The following is a 20,624-nucleotide window of genomic DNA, read 5'->3' as shown; positions in this document are numbered from 1 at the left end:
CCATGGTGATCTTGATTGCCTTTTTACATAATGTGCAGCTTCAGGACATATGTCAAATGCCTATAAGGACACCAGAACACACCTTTGTTAAAGATTATGCCATCACTTTGGGACCCATTCCTGGCACAGCAGCAGGCCTAGCAGTCTTATCCTCTACTCTCAACCTATGTCTCTGAATGACACCAGCCACGGCGGGTACTGCTTGGTAGTCACCTACAGCAGAGCACCCAGAGGGACATCACTCAAAAAAGTTGTTACCTTGTGCAATAATGATGGTTCTTTGAGATGGGTGTCCCTATGGGTGCTCCACAACCACCTCTCCTCCCCTCTACTTTGGAGTATGTGTATTCTACTTGGAGGTAGAGAAGGAACTGAGGAGGACTAGACCATGATTGCAATATGTTGAGGCGCGAATGCTGTGATATCTATGGTGTGTGCCAGTTCAGCATCTACTGTTGAAAAAGCTCTGATCTGCAGCAGTACAACTCCACACCCTACACTGGAGCCCCCACAAGGACCACATCTCGAAGAACTATCATTAACTTCTATAGTTTAAAATCATGAGTCATCAAATACAAATGTTGTAAGTTCTATGATAACAGTAATTTGCATACAGTGCATATGTAGTATAATTTAGGATGCACACAAAATACTGTTTAAAGAGAAATGTAAAAATACTAATTTTACATATATGAAATTTAGCCAAGTTAATATTGTCATAGCAACAGGTGACCTCTTTGTTTCCGATGACTTAAATTTATATTGTAGCATTTTAAAAAATAGTATGTTAAGTAAACGCATAGTTAGGAAATACAAAAATTGCTGTATTTGCCAATATTTTAGAAAGCATTGTAGAAAACTTCTGAGTTTTCAACAAAGTAGATGAATTCTCTTTCCCTCTTCTCTTAACACATGTGTAACTCCCATTGATGTGCTGATACGTTTTCTAATAGTACTAGGAGAATAGACCTGCTTACAAGCTTTGGGCAAGAGGAAGGCCTTCAGGTTTGCAACAGTGTAGCAGACGTTAGGAAAATGTACTGAAGTGCAGCTTACAAGTCTCACTGAACATACATGTGAAAGTTCATGCACATTTATAATCTGGAAGAAGCTAGTAAGCTCCAGTTAACCTATTTTTGTCTCCCTTTGCCCCAAGGTGTTAAGACTTTTCTTTACACAAGGAAAAATTCTATTTTCTTCTGCTATGATACCCGATTTAATGAAAAATTCTTCTATACATTGATCTTGAAAATAGTGGTACTTTTTTCATCCTAGACATGCTTAAAATATTTTTAAAAGACCTTTGTTGAACTAATTTATCCTCGTGAAACACTTGCAGTTAATTGCAAATATTATTCAACATTATGTTGAACTGTATTTCTTTTAGGTGTCTAAAAAAGAATTCTTCTACTTAGAGTAGTATGTCTATGGGCATGTCTACATTACCTCCCAGATTGGCAGACAGCAATTGATCCAGCAAAGGTTGATATATCATGTCAAGAATAGACACAATTGATTGAACAGTGAGCACTCTTCTGTTGACTTTGGTACTCCACCAGAACAAACAGAATAGGTGGAGTGAACAGGAGAGCCTCTGCTATAGACTCACCGTTATTCACGTAGCTGAAGTTGTGTGACTTGCGGCTGCTCTGCTTCAGGTGAATATCAGAGATTTTCATTAGTAGTGGCTGTTCGGTCTTCTTCATGCTCTGCTGATATTCTTGTACCCATCGCTGAAGTTGCATCAGGCTGCATGTGTGAACAACACTTAGGTATATCTCCATATATTATCTCATAGCACTGGAAGGAACCTTGAGAGGTCATCGAATCCAGTCCCCTGCCCTCACGGCAGGGCCAAGTACCATCCTTGATAGATTTGCCCCAGATTCCTAAATGCCCCCCTCAACTATTAAACTCACAACCCTGCGTTTAGCAGGCCAGTGCTCAAACCACTGAGCTATCCTTCCCCCCACTTAGTTCTCAGCTCAGTTTTGCAAAAGCAATGGGCTCCTCTAGTACCGATGAGATAGGAAAATCCTGTAGCTCTTCTGAAAATAAACATGGCTCTGATAAGGACTTGTTACCGTCTAACAGAGATGTTAAGAACAATACAGAAGACCAATACCATTGGACTTAACTTCTCTCCTGATATCTCTGTTGGGTTCTTTGGTCTATATCCACTGTTCTCCTACATACCCATATAGGAAACTGCTTTCTCAAAGAGTGGGAGGATGTCTGGGGGCCTTGTGGTTCTTGGTGGGATTATCTCTGTATGCTTTTCCCTCTATCATGTGGTTCTCAGTGACTCTATTCAGGTTCTTAGGCAGCTTATCGCCAGCAGTTCTCCAAGGTTAAGACCATCTCTCACCAAGATGAAGGGATGCTGAAGCTTTCCCTCTCAGGCACACTGCTCAACAGAAAAAAAGGTTTGAAGATCAGGAGGCTGAGACAAAGAGCATACCTCATAGGGAGGTTACTCAGAGAGAGAGAGAGAGAGAGAGGTGGTTCTCTCTGTGCAGGAACTGTAAGGAATTGTAATGTTTGATGAAAGGTGTGTGGGAATCAAGCAAAGGAAAGCACCTATAGTTAAACATTTTGAAGAGCTAGATATGGCACAGGGTAAGTAATGTCTCTCTCTTTTCTGAATAATCTCACCATTTCACAAAACATTAATTTAAGCAACTTTTGTGCATTTAACAATCTGAACTTCTTATTCTTTGCACCCTGATTCAGGAATGCGTCACCTATTCAGGACAAGACTTAAATATGTGCTTATCATGGTGCCTTGTGTACAGGCACCTCAGTGCTGAACAGGACTGAATTAATGCACACATGCTTAAGTACTTTAAATCAAATCTAAATTAAAAATAATTCAGGAATCAAGAGTATTTTAATATTTTGAATCCAGGAGATCATTTGTTACTAATAGTATAATTTCATCAAATATGGTAGAAATGGCTTTTTTAGCCTTAGCCTCTAGTTTCTAGTGACTCATTGACAATTAAATTAATAAAAGATATTTGTAATGCCAAGACTTTTAAAAGCACTTGGTAAACATGTTTTGAGGAAACAGCATGTCAACATTTGTATTAAACACAATATTTTTATTTTCTTCGCTGTCCAATTTGTTTTACAGAATTTGGATTTTGATAAAATATAAAGCTACTTCAACTGTGTTTATTTTTTAAAGATAGAAACTAGGTAAAAAATAACCTAGTAGTATGCATAAAATGGTAAAGAAGGATTCTTAACTATCTCTTCATCACTAGTTGGAAAAAGCCCAAATACTTTTTAAGTTAAAAATTCAGACTTTTTCACCAGCTACAATGTTTAGTAATTCAATTTCTGCAGTTTTTTAAAAAGAAAATTCATTGCCATTTGATTTAACAGAAGATAACGTCCTTGTTTTTGAAGGAAACTTTTATTTGTGATTCTCTAGCATGTTAATTAGTTAGAACAGATATAAAACAAAAGGTCCATATTTAAATACTTGTTGAGATAGGTTTATTGATGTTGCAGAGAATGTAGCTACAGTTATTTTGACAGTAAGGATTCTGATGCACTATGTAAATATTTGTCGTTACAGGGAGTCTGAAACACACTTTTCTTCTGATACAGACTTTGAAGATATTGAAGGAAAAAATCAAAAACAAGGCAAAGGAAAAGTATGTTCAGTTTATTGAAGGTTATTAAACGCTTGAAATTTTGTGCAGAATTTTTTTAATACTTGTTAGGTGGCTGTACCATTGTGGGGAAAAATTTAACTAGAAATACCTACTTTTTTGCTTCAAAACATTTTAATACCTGTTGTTTATTCTTTGAGGTGATGGTACTGTGTGTATGGATTCTGGATGTGCATGTACTCCAGATCTGAGACTGGAAGATTTTTTTTTTTTTTTGCTAGCAGTTGTTGCTGTTATGCACCTGTGTCCCTTATTTCCTCAGACTCTAAATGAAGGGCATAAAGGGTGACACTGATCACCTTCCCAGTTCCTTCCATCTGGGATTTGACACAGAACCTATTTAGTGTCTGCAACATTAGGTAAAATTCCTATCAGTAAGTAGTTTAAAAAAAAAAAACCCTTAGGTTTTATAGTGATAGAGTAGCTCCACCCAAATTAGACCCCCCCACCCTTAAAAAAAAAAAAAAAAGGTACCTGGGATTCCTAGGTGGTCATCATCCAAGTACTAACCAGGGACAGTTTACCTTCCGAGATTGGGGTCGTTTGGTCCAGTATAACCATAGGCTATTCACGTCCCTCTTACTATGCCCAGGATTAAAGAATTGTGTGTCCTGCCCCAGGGCCTTTCCATTCAGTGACAACCATGACAATAGTCTCTAATGCCTTTGGAAAGCTCATATTCTGGCCAATTGTAGCATCTGTTGGTCATTTCCAAGTTTAACCTATCAAGTTCATGCATGCAAGCTCAGATTATTCTTAGTGGACCATGCAATGACACCCCTTCAGGTTCCAGTCCAAAAAGAAGACCCTCCCTCTATTTAAGTTGTATGACTCTGCATCCCAAGATGTTGATACCAAAAGTTTGCAAGAAGAAGAATGCTGTTTCCTAGCACAAATAGCCAAGAATGCTCTAAAGCTCACTCTTACCAGAGGAATGGAACAGTCCTCTCTACTAGCAAGGGAAAGAAGGCAGCTGATGCCACGCACAAAGATAGAACTGCTGTACCATGAGACATAGCTGCAGGTGCAAAAGGCTCTGGCAAGACCAACACTTAGCACTACAAAGATGAAGCCCAGCCTGCTTCTTCAAGTCGGGCTAAATGCACCACTTCATAGAACGTTGTTATCTATGTCAGAGGTGAGCAATAATTTTTGATGGGGGTGCCACTCCAATAATTTGAGAGTTGTCAAGGGCCACACTCTTCCATGATATTAATGGAAGAGGTGTGGGGTTTGGGATAAAGTTGGGTGCAGAAGTGTGCTCAGGGTAGAGGATTGGGATGCAGGAAGGGGTGCAGGGTCCTTTAGGGGCTATGGGTGGAGGAGAAGATTGACTTAGAGGAGAGGTACAGGAGGGGGAGACTTGTGAGGAAGTTGTGACTTGGGGCAGGGGATGGTGGTGCCGGGTCCATGAAAGGGTATGAGTGCAGGATAGGATTCTGACCTGGAGGAGGAATCTAGGAGGGAGTGCACTGTCTGGGAGGGAGTTGTGATCTGGGGCAGGGATTCAGCAGAGGGTGCATGGTTTGGGTTGTGACCTAGGGTTGGGGTGCAGGATTAGAGCATGGGCAGGGAGGGAGGGGATCGGGTGCTAGATGCAGACTCTGGCTGGGAGGCGCTTAACTTAGGCAGCTCTCAGGCAGCAGCCTAGTGGGAACTTTAGGCAGGCTTTCTGCCTGCTGCACCCCTGCACGCTACTCAGAGTGGCTGGCTGCAGAAGCCATGTGTTCACTGTGTGCTGCGCGCCTTTTGTGAGCTGCTTATGCTTTCAGCATGGCCCAGGCAACTCCTACGGACTGGTTTCCGACCAATGGGAGATGTGAGATCGTGTTGGGGCTGGGAGGCAGCACATGATGTTGCACCTGCCCACTGCCCACCCTCCAGGAGTGCATGGTGCGCAAATAGCACATGGCCCCTGCTGCTGGCCACTTTGAGTGGTGTGAAGGAGTGTGGCAGGCAGGAAGCCTGCCTGAAGTTCCTGTTGGGCAGTGGGACAGTGGAGGACCAGATCTGGGGGGCCATATTTTGCCCACCCCTTACCTGTGTAATCCCAGAAGATCAACTTCTGTCAGATTTGGTCCTAATGAAGGAGGGAAGTCCTCACCCGGGCTTTGTAGGAGAGGGAAAGCCACTTAATTCTGTCAAGTAGAAGTGTAATAGGATATACCACCCTATAATACTGTTGGCATCACTCCATCTTTGGTAAAGTCTAGTATCAGTGGAATAATGTCACTGTGATATGGAGACCCTTTTGTGGTTAACTGCTGTCTGTTGTCTCTTTAGCACTGTCAACATCTGTCTCTAAATGGTGGCATGTAAGATATTACTGGAGAATAAATATTAATATTCTTTTATGATTTGTTTACAGGGTTTGTACAAAATGTTAATGTGTACTAGAATTACAGTTTTAAAATGTCTTTAAACCCATGTGAAAACAAGTCCTGTGACACCTTATAGACTAACAGATATATTGGAGCATAAGCTTTTGTGGGCAAAGACCCACTTCATCAGATGCAAGATTCAGACTAACGTGGCTGATACTTATGAACAGGGCTTGCCGAGTGGTGGCAATCCCTGCTCGCCAGCCACGTGGTTCTGCACTCTTCTCATGCGCAGATCGTTCTGTGCATGCGCAGATCGCTCCGCGCCAGCTCTTCTGGGGTGTAATCTACTCGTAATGGGCGAGTAGATTACGCTGTTTGTTGAGCCCTGCTTACGAAAACATAGTCTGCGTAAGAGAAAAGAATGTGGGTTTACCTCAGTTTACCAATAGGGAGTATAGGACCATCAGATTAAGTGAGGACTGGGGGGGAGGGACAAAGATAGCAGGAAAAAGAATATGCATTTTAGCAAACCCGTTGGGATGGGGGGAGTAAGAAGGAGCTTGGAGCTTCCTTCACTTCCAGACTGTCATCTTCCTCAAAGCTTGAATAAACTTTACTATGAAGGGTATTCTTCAGAAAAATCCATTTCAAATGTTTACAGACCTGTAAATAACTGCAAACGATAAGCTATTGAATAAACTAATTGTGCATAATATTACTGTATTATCAGTGTTTATCCATTCATGTGTTTTATGAAAGCCTGTGACACACTGGTAAGTAATATTATGAATTTTATGCATTAACACACACAAAGAATTATGGATATTTATAATATTATGCTTTATAGTTTGTTATTAAAAGGAGAAATGGGCCTTTTCCGATCAGGAGGAAAGGTAGCTATCTACCTCCAAAGATGACCTGTTGAGTCATCAAAGTTGAATGATGATGATGTTGTTTTTTAAAGAAGCAGGATGGCTTCATGCTGTTCTTCCTTTTCATGGTCTTTACATCTCTTTGATTTGGTCAGACTTTAAATGTGTTTGGAGTCATGAAAATAACACACATGGGGGCAAAATTCGAAAGGCCAAGGAACAAAAGAGCTCAAACTAGCGAGAGAGATAAAAGTTAACAAGAAAACATTCTACAAAACAAAGCAAGAGGAAGACTGAAACCAGGGAATGCCTGTTGTTCAATGAAAAGGAAAACAATTACAGAAAATATGGAAATGCCATAGGTGCTTAGTTAATGGCTTATTTGTTTAGGTTTTCACCAAATAGGTTAACGGTGATTGGGTGCCTAACATGGTTAATGCTGGTGAAAATGGGGTAGGTTCAAAAGTTAAAATAGAGAAAAAGTTAAGGATTACTACTTCTTCGAGTGGCCCCGTGGGTGCTCCCCTCTAGGGCTATGTCTAGACTGCAGGCGGATCTTTCGAAAGAAAAATCCGCTTTTTCGAAAGAGAGCACCCAGCGAGTCTGGATGCTCTCTTTCGAAGACAGCCTCTTTACATTGAAGAACGCCTTCCTTCGAAAGAGGAACTTTCGAAGGAAGGCGTTCTTCCTCGTGAAATGAGGTTTACCGCCATCGAAAGAAAAGCCGCGTTCTTTCGAAATAATTTCGAAAACGCGGCTTGAGTCTGGACGCAGGGGAAGTTTTTTCGGGAAAAGGCTACTTTTCCCGAAAAAACCCCTGAGTCTGGACACGGCCCTGGTGTCGGGTCCCGTCCCGGCGCCGCGGCTCGGAGAATTTTCATAGCCGTGCTCCGCCAGCCCGCGCATGCCGCGCTCCTTCAAAGCGCTATTTGCGCCTTTGATCAGCTGTGCGCAGGCTGGCAACTGCCAGTTCCTCTCAACCACCTCAGGTCGCGGTCGGAGCTCCCTGTGTTCTCATATCTATGTCTCTCAGTAACATTAGTAGTTAGTTTTTTCAGGGTAAATAGTTACTTTTAGGGTTAGTCGTGTTCCTGTTCTACAGTTTCATTGATCCTTTAAAAAAAAAAAGTTTTTCTCTTCAGATCAGTTCCTTCAGCGCTACGGCTTAGCGCTAAAGAACTGAAATTGACGAGGAGCCTGGGTCGGCATCCAGCCACCCTCTTCGGTTTCTAGCAATGCCCGGGTCTCCCGGTTTTAAAAAATGCTCAGTCTGCCGCGAAGCTATGCCGGCGGCTGATGGCCATGGCGCTTGCATAAGGTGCCTGGGCGAATCTCACGTCCTTTGATAAGGCACTATAGCCTGACCCGTTACCCTCTTCAGACACAGCAAAAACTTCTATTTGTAAAAGGAGAGCGGCTTCTCCTGGACCGGCTACTTCAAAGAGAGCAAAGCCGTCCCTGACTTGCTCCCTTCCTCTGGCAGCTTCAAGGGCTTTGGCAGCCCCCAAAGTGACCCCTGCGGGGTTCTGACGCTCTACTGACCCGGGCAACAAGGGATTGCAAATGCCGAGGGCTCGGGCTGCTTCAGTGCCGTCATCGGCGGCACCGGCTTCAGCTTTGCCGGCTTGCGCTACAGTGCTGACGCTGAAACTGACGAGCCAGCTGGTGCCGGGTTCAGCGGCGTCAACTTCAGTGGTGCGTGCTCCATCGGCACCGCTTGTGACGGCACCGGCCTTGGTGGCCCCGGACTCAGGCGTGCAGGTCCCTGACATGGCGCTACCTGCAGATTTGATTACGTCGGCACCGGGCGCTCTACCAGCACTGACAGCAGAGCAGCTGCAGTTGATCTCCCCGGCACGGCTCTGTTTTCACTCTGTGCAGAGCTCTCCAGTTGCCATGGACACTGACAATGCCTCAGTACCTAGGAAAACACTAACAAAAACTCATGGGAGGGACAGGTCTGCCTCTCCAGTTTTCTCACCAGGATCATCTCCATTGCCACCAAGGCGTGCACAGTATTGTGACTATAGTGTCTCTTTGATCCATGTCACATATAGACGGCGCAATTACAGAGATGCAGTATATCTAGAAGCACAATGATCCCGTTCACGATCTCGTTCACCGGGGCGGTCATCTAGATATGGGTCCTGTAGACGCTCTTCACGCCGCGTCTATTACATTCAACACAGTAGTGCACGTTCATCGCATCATTCTTCTCTGTTACGTTCTGAGCGCTACTACGGGCACTATCATCGCTCGTGCGACGATGGTACTCACCGTGAACATGTATTATCTTCACATAAGGGATCCTCCTGCAATTGCCGATCACCAGTACTTACCTCAACAATCACAACAGTCAAACTCACCTTCTCCATCGATAAGTTGATCTGTCCAACAGGATCAGTCCGAGCTGGAAGAGGGGCAGCTGTCTGAAATAGAGGACCCCAAGCCAGAAATTTCTCCAGCGGATTGCGCATCTTCATCACCGGATGAGGCAATCTACCCAGGTGAATTGTCTCCACCGGACGACCTAAAACAATTCCAAGACCTGTTTAAATGAGTAGCAGGCAAGCGAGAAATACAGCTGGCAGATGTTCCGGTGAAGACACACTGTCTCTTAAAGAACCTCCGCCCGCAGCAGTGTGCAAGGATCACCTTACCAATTGATGAAGCGATCGTGGAAGTGGCGGACGAGATATGGCAGACGCCAACATCGGTTACCCCTAAGAGTAAAAAAGCTGATAAGAAACACTTTGTACCGGCAAAGAGGTTAGATTTTTTATTCAATCACCCTCAGCCCAATTCGTTAGTGGTTGACGCAGCACAGCGAAGGACCAAAGCACCACAGTATAAGAGTGTGTGCTCTCTGATAAAGACAATAAAAAGTTAGATATATTTGGTAGGAAGGTCTATTCTTCAGCCACACTCCTATTACGTATTGCAAACTACTCGGCTCATTTATCAAACCACAATTTTGATAATTATTCAAAGCTAGCGGAGTTATTGCATTATCTTCCAGACACTAAGAAACCATTACTAAAAGCAATAGTACAGGAAGGATACGCAGCATGTAGCACTGCATTGCAGATTGCAATGTATGTGGCCGACACAGCAGCGCGGGCCATGGCTACGGGTATCGCAATGAGGAGATCGTCATGGCTTTCGTCTGGAGGAGCACCAAAGGAGCTTCAAAGTAAAGTTGAAGATCTCCCCTTTGATAAGTTTAAGCTTTTTGCAGTAAATACTGACGAAGTCCTTCATTCGGGCAAGGATTCTCGCGCCACCTACGTACACTGGGGATGTATACGCTCAATTTTAAACGTAGGTGCTATTACCCCTATTAGAGAAGATATGATTTTAATTTTCCCAGGCAACAGACACGCATGTCGGAAAATCAGCGCCCCAGGCAAGGTCCTCAGCGGAAACGGCCCCAGCAAAATCGTTCAACCAATCAATCTTCAACCAAACAGCAGATTTGACTTCTTGCATGCCTTCCTTGGTCAATGCGGAAAACGAAACTTCCCATCTCTTCCTCCATTGACTAAAATCATATTACCACCAGTGGTCCAACATCACCACAGACAGATGGGTACTAGAAGTGGTACTGTACGGCCTCTCAATTCCTTTTCTCTCCATTCCCCCTTCCAGCCAACTCACCCCGTCCCTTTTCAGGGACCCTTCTCACGAGCAACTGCTGAAACAAGAAGTTCTTCGCTTGCTCGCAATTGGGGCAATAGAGAGAGTACCCGAACAATTTTGGAGAAAAGGTTTTTATTCCCGATATTTTCTCACATCGAAGAAATCGGGAGGCTGGAGACCCATTTTAGACCTTCGAAGGTTAAACCGTCGATTCAAGATGGTGACCCTAGCAACTATCATTCTGTCGTTAAACAAAGGAGATTGGCTTGCAGTCCTCGACCTGCAGGAAGCTTATTCCACGTTGCTATTCACGTGGCTCACAGGCGTTTTCTTCACTTCCAATTGGGGAACGAACATTTTCAGTACAGGGTTCTACCGTTCGGACTGGCATGTGCCCCCAGGGTCTTCACCAAAACTATAGCAGTAGTGGCGGCACATTTACGCGGGACAGGAGTGACAATATTCCCTTATTAAGATGATTGTCTTATCGGGCTCAACATATATGGAGGCATGTCATATGGTGCAGACAGTATCCAGCGAGTTTGCATCCCTGAGTCTCCTCATAAATGTAAAAAAGTCATTATTAATTCCGTGCCAAGATCTGGTTTTTATAGGTGCACTGCTCGACTCAACCGTGGCACGGGCGTACCTACCGTCGGAATGTTTTGTGGCGATCCAAGACCTTGTACATACTGTCACGCATGCTCCTACAATTCCTACACGCGTCTGTTTATAACTGTTGGGCCACATGGTGACTTCCACCGTAGTGGTACAAAACGCAAAGTTACATTTTTGCTGCCTCCAACACTGGTTGGCCATGATTTACAGTCCAGCAAAAAACTATCCACAGACCGGTGGGTCATACCGAGCAATCTTCTCACGGGTATCCCATTTCATCGCCCGCAGCCTACAAGGCAGATAACTACAGACGTTTTCCTCACGGGCTGGAGGGCGCACGTGGACAACCTGACGATTCAAGGTCGCTGGTCAACTCAAGAAATGATGTTACACATCAACGTACTCGAGTTGCGGGTGGTACAACATGCTTGCAAGCATTTTCAGTCTCACATACGGGATACAACTACCAGAATCATGACAGACAACATGGCAACCATGTTTTATATCAACAGGCAGGGAGGCGCTCGATCTCGTTCTTTATGCGCGGAGGCTGTCCAGTTATGGAATTGGTGTATCCACAACAACACCATTCTAGTAGCATCCTACCGTCCGGGTGCCGACAACTTGGTAGCGGACTCACTCAGCAGACATTTTCCCCACGACCATGAGTGGGAACTCTGCACAGTGGTTTTAAGCCATATATTTATTTGGTGGGGATTTCCGACAATAGACTTGTTTGCCATGGAAAACAACAGGAAATGCCCCAACTATTGTTCAAGAGCTGGAATAGGACGCCAGTCACTAGGAGACGCCTTCCTTCTCCACTGGGGATGAGCGCTGTTGTATGCTTTTCCCCCAGTCGTTCTAATACCCAAGGTTCTCGAGAAAATCAGCCTAGATGGGGCTCGAGTGATTCTTATAGCCCAAGCGTGGGCTCGTCAGCCTTGGTTCTCAACGGTCCATCAGATGTCGGTAAGGGCACCGTACTCCCTACCTCTCCTCCCAAATCTCTTGACCCAGAACAACGGGTCCCTGCGCCATCCAAAACCCACGATTCTGCACCTCACAGCATGGATGCTCATTGGTTTAGCGGTTTCGAACAACTCTGTTCCCAGCGGGTCAAGAGTGTGTTGATACATAGCAGGAAAGATTCTACACTAGCGACTTATATAGCTAAGTGGTCCATATTCAAGGCATGGTGTGTGGTTAATAATCTGGATCCCTGTTCCACACCTTTACCTCGTATATTGGAGTACATTTTACACCTCCATGATAATGGACTGGCATTAGCTTCCCTACGGGTGCATTTGGCAGCGATTAATGCTTTTCATCACATGGACGACTCTTTTTCTATATTGGCACACCCTACTACAAAAATATTCCTAAAGGGGCTCTCAAACCTTAATCCACCCCGAAGACCCCCTCCACCCTCGTGGAATCTGAATCTAGTATTGGAAGCTCTATCTTATCCTCCCTTTGAGCCTCTGGCCACTATCCCGTTACACATACTTACCACCAAGCTTTTGTTTCTCCTAGCCCTTACCTCAGCTCGTAGGGTCAGTGAGATAGCAGCATTTATGGCTTCGTCTCCTTATACAGTTTTTTCTAAAGATTCAGTCACGTTGAGAGCTCACCCAGCGTTTATTCCAAAGGTGTCTTCTGAATTTCACATAAATGAACCAGTGGTTCTACCGTGCTTCTTCCCTAAACCCCATGCCTCAGTGCAAGAAGCAATATGGCATACGCTGGATATAAGAAGAGCCTTGGCTTTCTACATTAATAGAACGCGGGACTTTAGGAAGACGGACCGTTTAATAGTGTCATTGGCAGACCGTTCTAGAGGCCAACCACTGACCTCTCAGTGTATCTCGAGACTTACCGTTTCATGCATATCTATGTGTCATTCTATACGGGGAAAACCTCTGCCGTGTCCTCCGAAGGCTCATTCCACCAGAGCGGTTTCCACTATTAAGGCCTTTCTGAAGGGAGTCCCATTCTGGGACATTTGCAGGGCAGCGACATGGTCCTCCGATGTCACTTTTATGAAACATTACGCTATAGTTGACCATTTTGCTTCGGACTCTTCGGTGGCTACGGCAGTACTTACTCGTACTTAATCGTGATCATAAAGTTTAATTTTGGAGCGCTCTGGACTCTTTTGGGTACTGCTCCGGAGTCACCTAGAGTAGAGCACCCACGGGGCCACTCGAAGAAGAAAAAGAAGTTACTCACCCTGTGAAGTAACGATTGTTCTTCGAGATGTGCCCCCGTGGGTGCTCCACGACCCACCCTTCCTCCCCTCTCCGGATTTCTTTCTTCTCTCTTTCAGATGGGCAGATGATTGGAACTGGCGGTTGCCAGCCTGTGCGTGGCTGATCAAAGGCGCGAACTGTGCTTTGAAGGAGTGCGCATGTGTGGGCTGGCGGAGCACGGCTATGAAAATTCTCCGAGCCGTGGCGCCGGGACGGGACCCGACACCTAGAGTGGAGCACCCACGGGGCGCATCTCGAAGAACAATTGTTACTTCACAGGGTGAGTAACTTCTTTTTAGACAAGTTACATGTCTTCAAATCAGCTGAGCCTGATTAAATGCATCCTAGAATACTCCCAGGAGCTTCCTGAGGAGATATCTGAGCCACTAAGTATTTATTTGAAAAGTCGTGAAAGATGGGAGAAATTCCAGAAGACTGGAAAGGGTAAATATAGCAACCATTTATAAAAAGAGAAGTAAGGATAACCCAGCGATTTAAATCAAATTAATTTCTGTGCCTGGAAAGGTAATAGGGAATCCATTTGCAAGCATCTTGAAGATGGGGTGATAAGAAGCAGCATAGATTTGTCAAGAACAAATCTTGTCAAACTACAACTAATAGCATCATTTGATAGAGCAAGCCTTGTGGAAGGCATGGTGGTGGTAGATGTGGTATATCACTATGTAATATAATCTAGGTGTAGCTACTATAAGGTGGGGTGCATAAGTGAGTGGATAACTGGTCCAAGAGAGTAGTTCACAATCATGCTGGTTGGGAAAACAACTGGGGTTCTGCAGGCATCAGCTTTGGGAGCAGTTCTGTTCAATATCTTCATCAGTGATTTAGCTAATGGCATAGAATACGCACTTGTAAAGTTTGCAGATTATACTAATCTGGAAGGGTTGCAAGTGATTTGGAGGATAAAACTACAATTCAAATGATCAGGACAAACTGGAGAAATTATCTGAGGTAAATAGGATGAAATTCAATAAGGACAAATGCAAATTACTCAATTTAGAAAGGAACAATCAGTTGCATACATGCAAAATGGGAAATAACCAGGGCTCAACAGTTAGGGCAATCTACTCACCCGCAGCAAGTAGATTTTAGCCCGGTATGGCACCGCAGCGCGGTCTGCGCATGTGCAGCGTGCCAAACTGCGCGGCTGGCGAGCAGGGCTCGCTGCTGCTTGTCAAGCCCTGGAAATAACTTTTTAGGAAGGATTATTGTGCAAAGGGATCTAGGGGTCATAGTGAACCACAAGCTAAATATGAGCCACCAGTGTGACACGGTTGCCAAAAAAAAAAAAAAAAAAAAAAATCATAATCTGGGATTTATTGTCAGGAGTCTTGTAAACGAGACATGAGAAGTAATTCTGTTCTACTCCATGTTTATTAGGCCTCAACTAGAGTATAGACCTCCACTAGAGTATTGTGTCCAGTTCTGTTGACTGATTGGGCAAGATCCAGAGAAGAGCAACAAAACTGATTTAAGGTCTAGATGGTTTCCATGGAAGTTCCCTTCATGCCTTCCCCATTCACAAAAGGATTGATCAGACTATACTTTCCTGCTAGGATGGGTAGCCAGTATGAATGAACACACAGCACGAAGTACCCGAACCCACAAAAAATCCAAGCTCTACACACAAATCTTGTGGAACAGCATACAGTAAATGAAGCCTTCAGATGATTCTTGCCGTTTAGTTGGATATCATGAAGGCTGTTTTCCTCATCAGCAAACAAGGAGGAGCAAGGTCAACCTTTTTTGAAGAAAGTGGCCAATCTCTGGAACTGGTGTATTCATCACCAGATCATTCTTTCAGTAGAATACCTTCCAGGGGTACATCACATGCTAGCATACACTCTCAGGAGGTATGATGAAGGGAAATTACATAGCTTGTTGGTATGGATCATCTTTCAGCTGTGTGGACACCTATCATGAAAGACCTTGGCCCAGAAAGAACAAAATAAGTCCCATGTACTGCTCCAGAATGGCACAGGGCCACGACTTTAAGGAAAGATGCTTTTTTAGTTCAGTAATCCAGGAGACTACTGCATTTTTTCCTGTCACTTTCTTGCTCCATATTCTTAGACAGGCCAAACAAGGGAGCATTGGTGAACCTGATTGTCCCCTAGTAGGCCCAGGTAATTCTGATGTCTGAGCATTCTCCAGATATCTGTGCACTTGTGCATTCAGATTCATCTCTTTTCAGACCTGAAATAAGGCTAGACCTGACTCAGGAATAAGGTTATATCAAATATACTAATCCAACACCCCTCCATCTTTTTGCATAGTATTTGTATGGATAACAAATATGGAAAAGTCATGCTCAATAGGTGGTATAAGCCATCATTAGTAATGGTGGGAAAGATTCCATTTTTAAAATCCTGTACAGCATAATTGAAGAGATTTTAGAGATTCCAGCACCACTTGGTACCCTTAGAAGGCACTGGCATCAGTACTATTTTGGATAACTTTCTCTCATTGAAACCTTTAGGTCTTTTTCTTGACTACCTGCTGGTATCCTTGTCAGGTGTTAGCACCTTTCACATTTTGATGGTCAACTATTTACTTTTCATCTATCCTCCTACAATGTGCTTGCCTACATGGACTTGTAAGAATCTTCTGCAATATTGAAATGTAAACCTGACGTGGGACCTTACCTTAGTTCCATTGTTGATGCTAATAGCTCTTTTTCTACCCCTTATCTCATGTTATTTTGCCTACCTTTCTATGATGGTTGCCTTCCTGATTAGGATCACTTTTCCCAGGAGACTGGCAGAGCTGAGAGCCCTCGTGTCGGGCTTTATACAGTGTTCTACAGGGACAGAGTGATGACACTACATTATGTTACCTCCAGTTACATTACCTTTTGTTCAGATATTTTAACACAAGTGGACTAGCTTTCAGGATATTTCTAGAAAGGGTTTCACCTTTGCAAGTAGAATGCCAAGGATTTCCACACACAAGTAGCATCTTGTCCTCTCTATTGGCATGGAGTTACAAACAGAAAACAGATTAATGTATAACCTGATTTAGGTAAAATTTTCAGATATTTTTGAGTATGAGTTCAGTAAAATTTTCATCTAACCATTTTCCCCAGAAACTTGAGAGGATTTGCTTAATCAAAATGCTGCAGTGTAATTTTTTTCTGTATAACATTTGTTTTATTTTTATAATAAAATAGGTATTCGTTCCTTCTCAACTGTTTTAGATATATGCTCAATTTATCTGAAGTGCTTTTCAAGGCTTTTATTTACATTAATCCCTTCACTTCTGAATTCCATGAGATGGCTATTGTGTTGTTTGGAGTGTGTTACATGAGGGTTGCAGGAGCTGTTTTAATTATACTATAATAAAGGATTTATTATTAAATGAAAACTACTTTGATACTATTATCACTATATGGAATTATCATTTACGAATCCTTTTTAATCCTTGTGTGGCTATATAATGATTTCCAGGTTAAACTTCATTTTCAAATAAAAGTAAGCATTGTTCCTGTGCATGTTCCGCTTTAGGTGTGTCTTCACCTCCCCAGTTGGAAAACTTTGGTCCTTGCTTACTGTGGAGCTAGCCAGCATGCATGGGCATTCCCTCAGTTCCTTTTTCTCCACCCCTGGCAAGAGACTGCACTAGCAGCTGTCCATTCACAGATGGTCAACTCTGTTTAATTTTGTAAATGTTAGCTTCCACTGAAAATTTTAACTTTGTTACCTCATTTATATTTTGTTGACTGTTTCAAAAAAAGGAAGAAGAAAATGTTTGCCTCCTGCCAGTTCTGGTGGGGATAGCGAGGCCTGAACAAAAGAATGTTTGACTCTCTAACTTTCAAAAAATGCCTTAATTGCAAGGAACCTATCCCAGTGATTTATGGACACTTATAGTGTGTTCGCAGCCTAGGAGAAAAACATAATACGTAGCAGCAACTAAACCCAGGTCCAGGAAAGACAGTGTCTTTCATGGAGTCAGCCCTTGTGAGAACTCACTGCAACTCTCTTCTTTGAAAGCAGGTGATCCCAAGAAGATGACACACACAGTCAAGATGTCTAATAAAAGATCTGTAAGTCCCTATAGCGAGCTTCAATTGAGACAGGAACAATCACTCACTCAATCAGTACTGATGGGGCCAAGGTCACCTAAAGTTGGTATCCAGGGCATATGTGGTACCAAGCTGATGGAGCAAGTTGATCTTTCCAAAGACCTCATGGGCATGGAAGAAGAAGTAGGTGTGTGTGATCGGCATGAGAGTTATGCACTGGGAAGGGCTCTATGGGCAGAAAAATTGGCATTGGTACTGACTCCAATGTGCATGTCAGTGACAGATTGTATGGCCAGATTGGCATTTCTGACTCCATTGGTACAAGCCTTTTGACACTGACTAGTACTGACACCGTCTATACCACCAGATTTCCAGTGTGTAACAGATCTCTCAACAGGTGTCCCAACACACTGGAGTCCCTTTACTTAGTACAGTGGCTCTGTTACTGAGTTCTTCCAGAGTATTGGATTCATTGACATCTCTCTGCCACACACTGCCTTTGTCATCAGTTGACTCAGAAAGAGAGCAAAAGGTCTTGGATTGCCACTATTGTTTTATTCAACAAATGGGGCTCAGCTTCACTATGGACACCAGATGTATCATCTGCCCAGCCACAGACGTAATGGTTTGGCCAACCATATTACCAGCCACTGGCTCTTTATTCTCAGTGGCCATATTTGAACCCTTGGCAGGCAGCTCTCCAAGGCCCTTAGCATGGCATACAAACAGGTAAGGAGGCACTGATCTTCAGCTTTGAAGGCTTCTGAATCCCCTGAGCAGTTGGGACAAAGGCCAGAGGATGACCCCCCTCAGACTCTTTTCTCATTCTCCTCACAAGACAAGGTGGTAATGCCCTCTCCACCATCCATTGCTCATAATAAGAAGTCATTCCAGGACTTAGCTCGGTGGCAGGCGCTCTGCAGATGCAGTTTCAGGAAGTCACTGAGCTTCACCAGACATTTATTGGCATTTAAACTCTTTTATTTCTGCCAAAGTGGCTCTCTGAGTTAAAGGCACTACAGGGCCCTGCCGAAGTCATGGTAGACCTCTTCATCTAACATGCAAATGGATAGACAAAAAGTATTGTGTCCATGAAGGACACAATTTCTCTTTCTCACTGGCCTCCTAATTCCATCACTGTGGATACGATTAATCCTAGGGCTGACTGCATCAGTTTAATTCCAACTTGTATGTCTGAGATGGGAAGGATTTGAACCTTTTTGGCAGAAAGGTATAGTATCACCCACCAGTTCCATGTAATAAATCACCAGGCCTTGCTAGCAAAATATAATTTCCAGAAGAATATGAAATGATTCCTTTATTAAACAGCTTCTGGACTCCCATAAAGAGTAAGGCCAGGTCCACACTAGGCCTGGAAGGTCAGGTTAAGGAACGCAACTCAAGTTATGTAAAATACGTAGCTGGAATCAGCTTACCTTAAGCCGAGCTTGGTGCTGTCTTCATAGAGGGAGGCTGATGGGTGCAAATACTCCTGTCAGCTTCCTTTACTACTTGCCACTTTGAGGACTACCAGTGCTGACCAGACCTGCCTTCAGTGTTCGTGGGTCTTAACTGGACCTGCTGAATATAAAGCCAGATCAGTCTCTGGAGCTGCAAGTGAAGATATGGCCTAATTTAAATTTGTAATCAACAAGGGTCAGCTGGCAGCTAAAAGTCTCTCCAGTCTGCATTAAATGTGGCTGAAGAGCACCCACTCTATTTCCATAGCCATTTTTGTGAGATGGGCTTTGTAGCTGATTTGTCTGGCTTTGATAAAGAGGTCTAAACCATAGTGTATGAAGTTATTTGCCAAAAAGACTGTCCGTTACATGTTGAAGGATTTGGGGGCAGCTCTTTGAACCTTAGGGATGTATACATCGGCCTAAAGGGAAGGTGTACAGCCTACAATCTGCTTTTGTCACAGTTTACCTTTCAGTTGTTGTCATAATGAGTTTGAGCTGCAGAAAAAAGAGATTTCTCAGGTGAAAGCAATCAGGACTTCAACCAACGTTCTTAGCCCCTCACCTTGAAGTGTCAGTTTTAATGCATTGGTTGAGGCTCCTGTGGGACACTTCTTGCCACCTCATGCTGGAAGACCTGCTTGTCCTTTTGGAGACTGCTTTATCCCATTCTGCAGCATCTGGGAATGGATACATTTTGATTTTTGGGTGCTGGAGATTGTCCAGAATCAATATGACACCCAATTCTCATGCTTCCCCCTTCTCCCGAACACTTTTCCCCAGCTGTCGTCAGGGAACTTTCTCATACAAGTCATTTATGCTAAGCAAAATAATTATAAGCCATAAACTAATGATAGGAGCTATAGAATCTGTTCCTGTGCATCTTGGAAGCAAAGGGTTCTAATCTGTCTACTTCCTGATATCAAAGAAAAAGTAAAATTGGATACCCACACAGGCTGCAGAGTGCAAGCAGAGAAATTAAAGATGGTCACCTTCTCAGGAATCATTCTAGCATTAAAGGAAAGAGATTTGTTCTTGATCCTTCGTTCTCAGCCTTCGACTGTCAGGACATACATTTCCATTGTACCATATCACAGGTATGCGGAATCAGGAGCACTATTAGTACAGAGTACTCCCTTTCAACCTCTCACTGACCCTCAAGGATCCTCCAAGGTACTTTTCTGTGGTGGCAGCCCACTTACACGGCCAAGGCATTATGATTTATTCTTATCTCAATGATTGTCTAAGTGCATGCTAACTACAAAAGCAGCTTCTCCTCTCTTGGAATTCACACCTCCAGATCAGCTACTAGAAGAGGGCCTCCTCTTCCTTGATTGGATCCACCTCGTCATCTCCAGCCTGATTCTGGCCTGCATATTTATACCTGCCTCTGGAAATTTCCACTACATGCATCTGACGAAGTGGGTCTTTGCCCACGAAAGCTTATGCTCCAACACTTCAGTTAGTCTATAAGGTGCCACAGGACTCCTCGCTGCTAAGTGCATGGTGATTCACAGTGGCTCGATTGAGCTATTCAAGCCATTTAGGACCTGCACATGAACCAGGGCCTACAGGTCAGCAAACAAAAATTGACCTTAATATAGGTATGGAAGCTAGAATTCATATAGGAGCTGACCTCAACTCTGTTTGGGTGAAAATACTTCTACATTACAGATGTCGCAGTCTTTCCTCACTGATAGCTCACAAATTTCAGCTAGATATTTTCTCCAGCCT

At 43.7% G+C, this 20,624-nt stretch overlaps 1 protein-coding gene across 5 annotated transcripts in view; it reads left to right on the top strand.

The window, feature by feature from the left end:
- STAG2 (STAG2 cohesin complex component) overlaps positions 1-20,624 on the top strand; it is a 223,882-nt gene that overhangs the window by 94,840 nt on the left and 108,418 nt on the right. For 4 of the 5 annotated variants that reach the window (XM_075940974.1, XM_075940976.1, XM_006115390.4 and 1 more), the window contains exon 3: positions 3,587-3,665. In XM_075940974.1, the coding sequence (XP_075797089.1) occupies positions 3,587-3,665 (79 nt within the window). Of the gene's footprint in view, positions 1-3,586; positions 3,666-13,434; positions 13,669-20,624 lie in introns of those variants that run through there. The other variant, XM_075940977.1, reaches the window with a different exon arrangement.

This window comes from Pelodiscus sinensis, chromosome 13, assembly GCF_049634645.1.
Source record: "Pelodiscus sinensis isolate JC-2024 chromosome 13, ASM4963464v1, whole genome shotgun sequence".
Lineage (NCBI taxonomy): Eukaryota > Metazoa > Chordata > Testudines > Trionychidae > Pelodiscus > Pelodiscus sinensis.
This window is presented reverse-complemented; position numbering and strand designations above follow the sequence as displayed.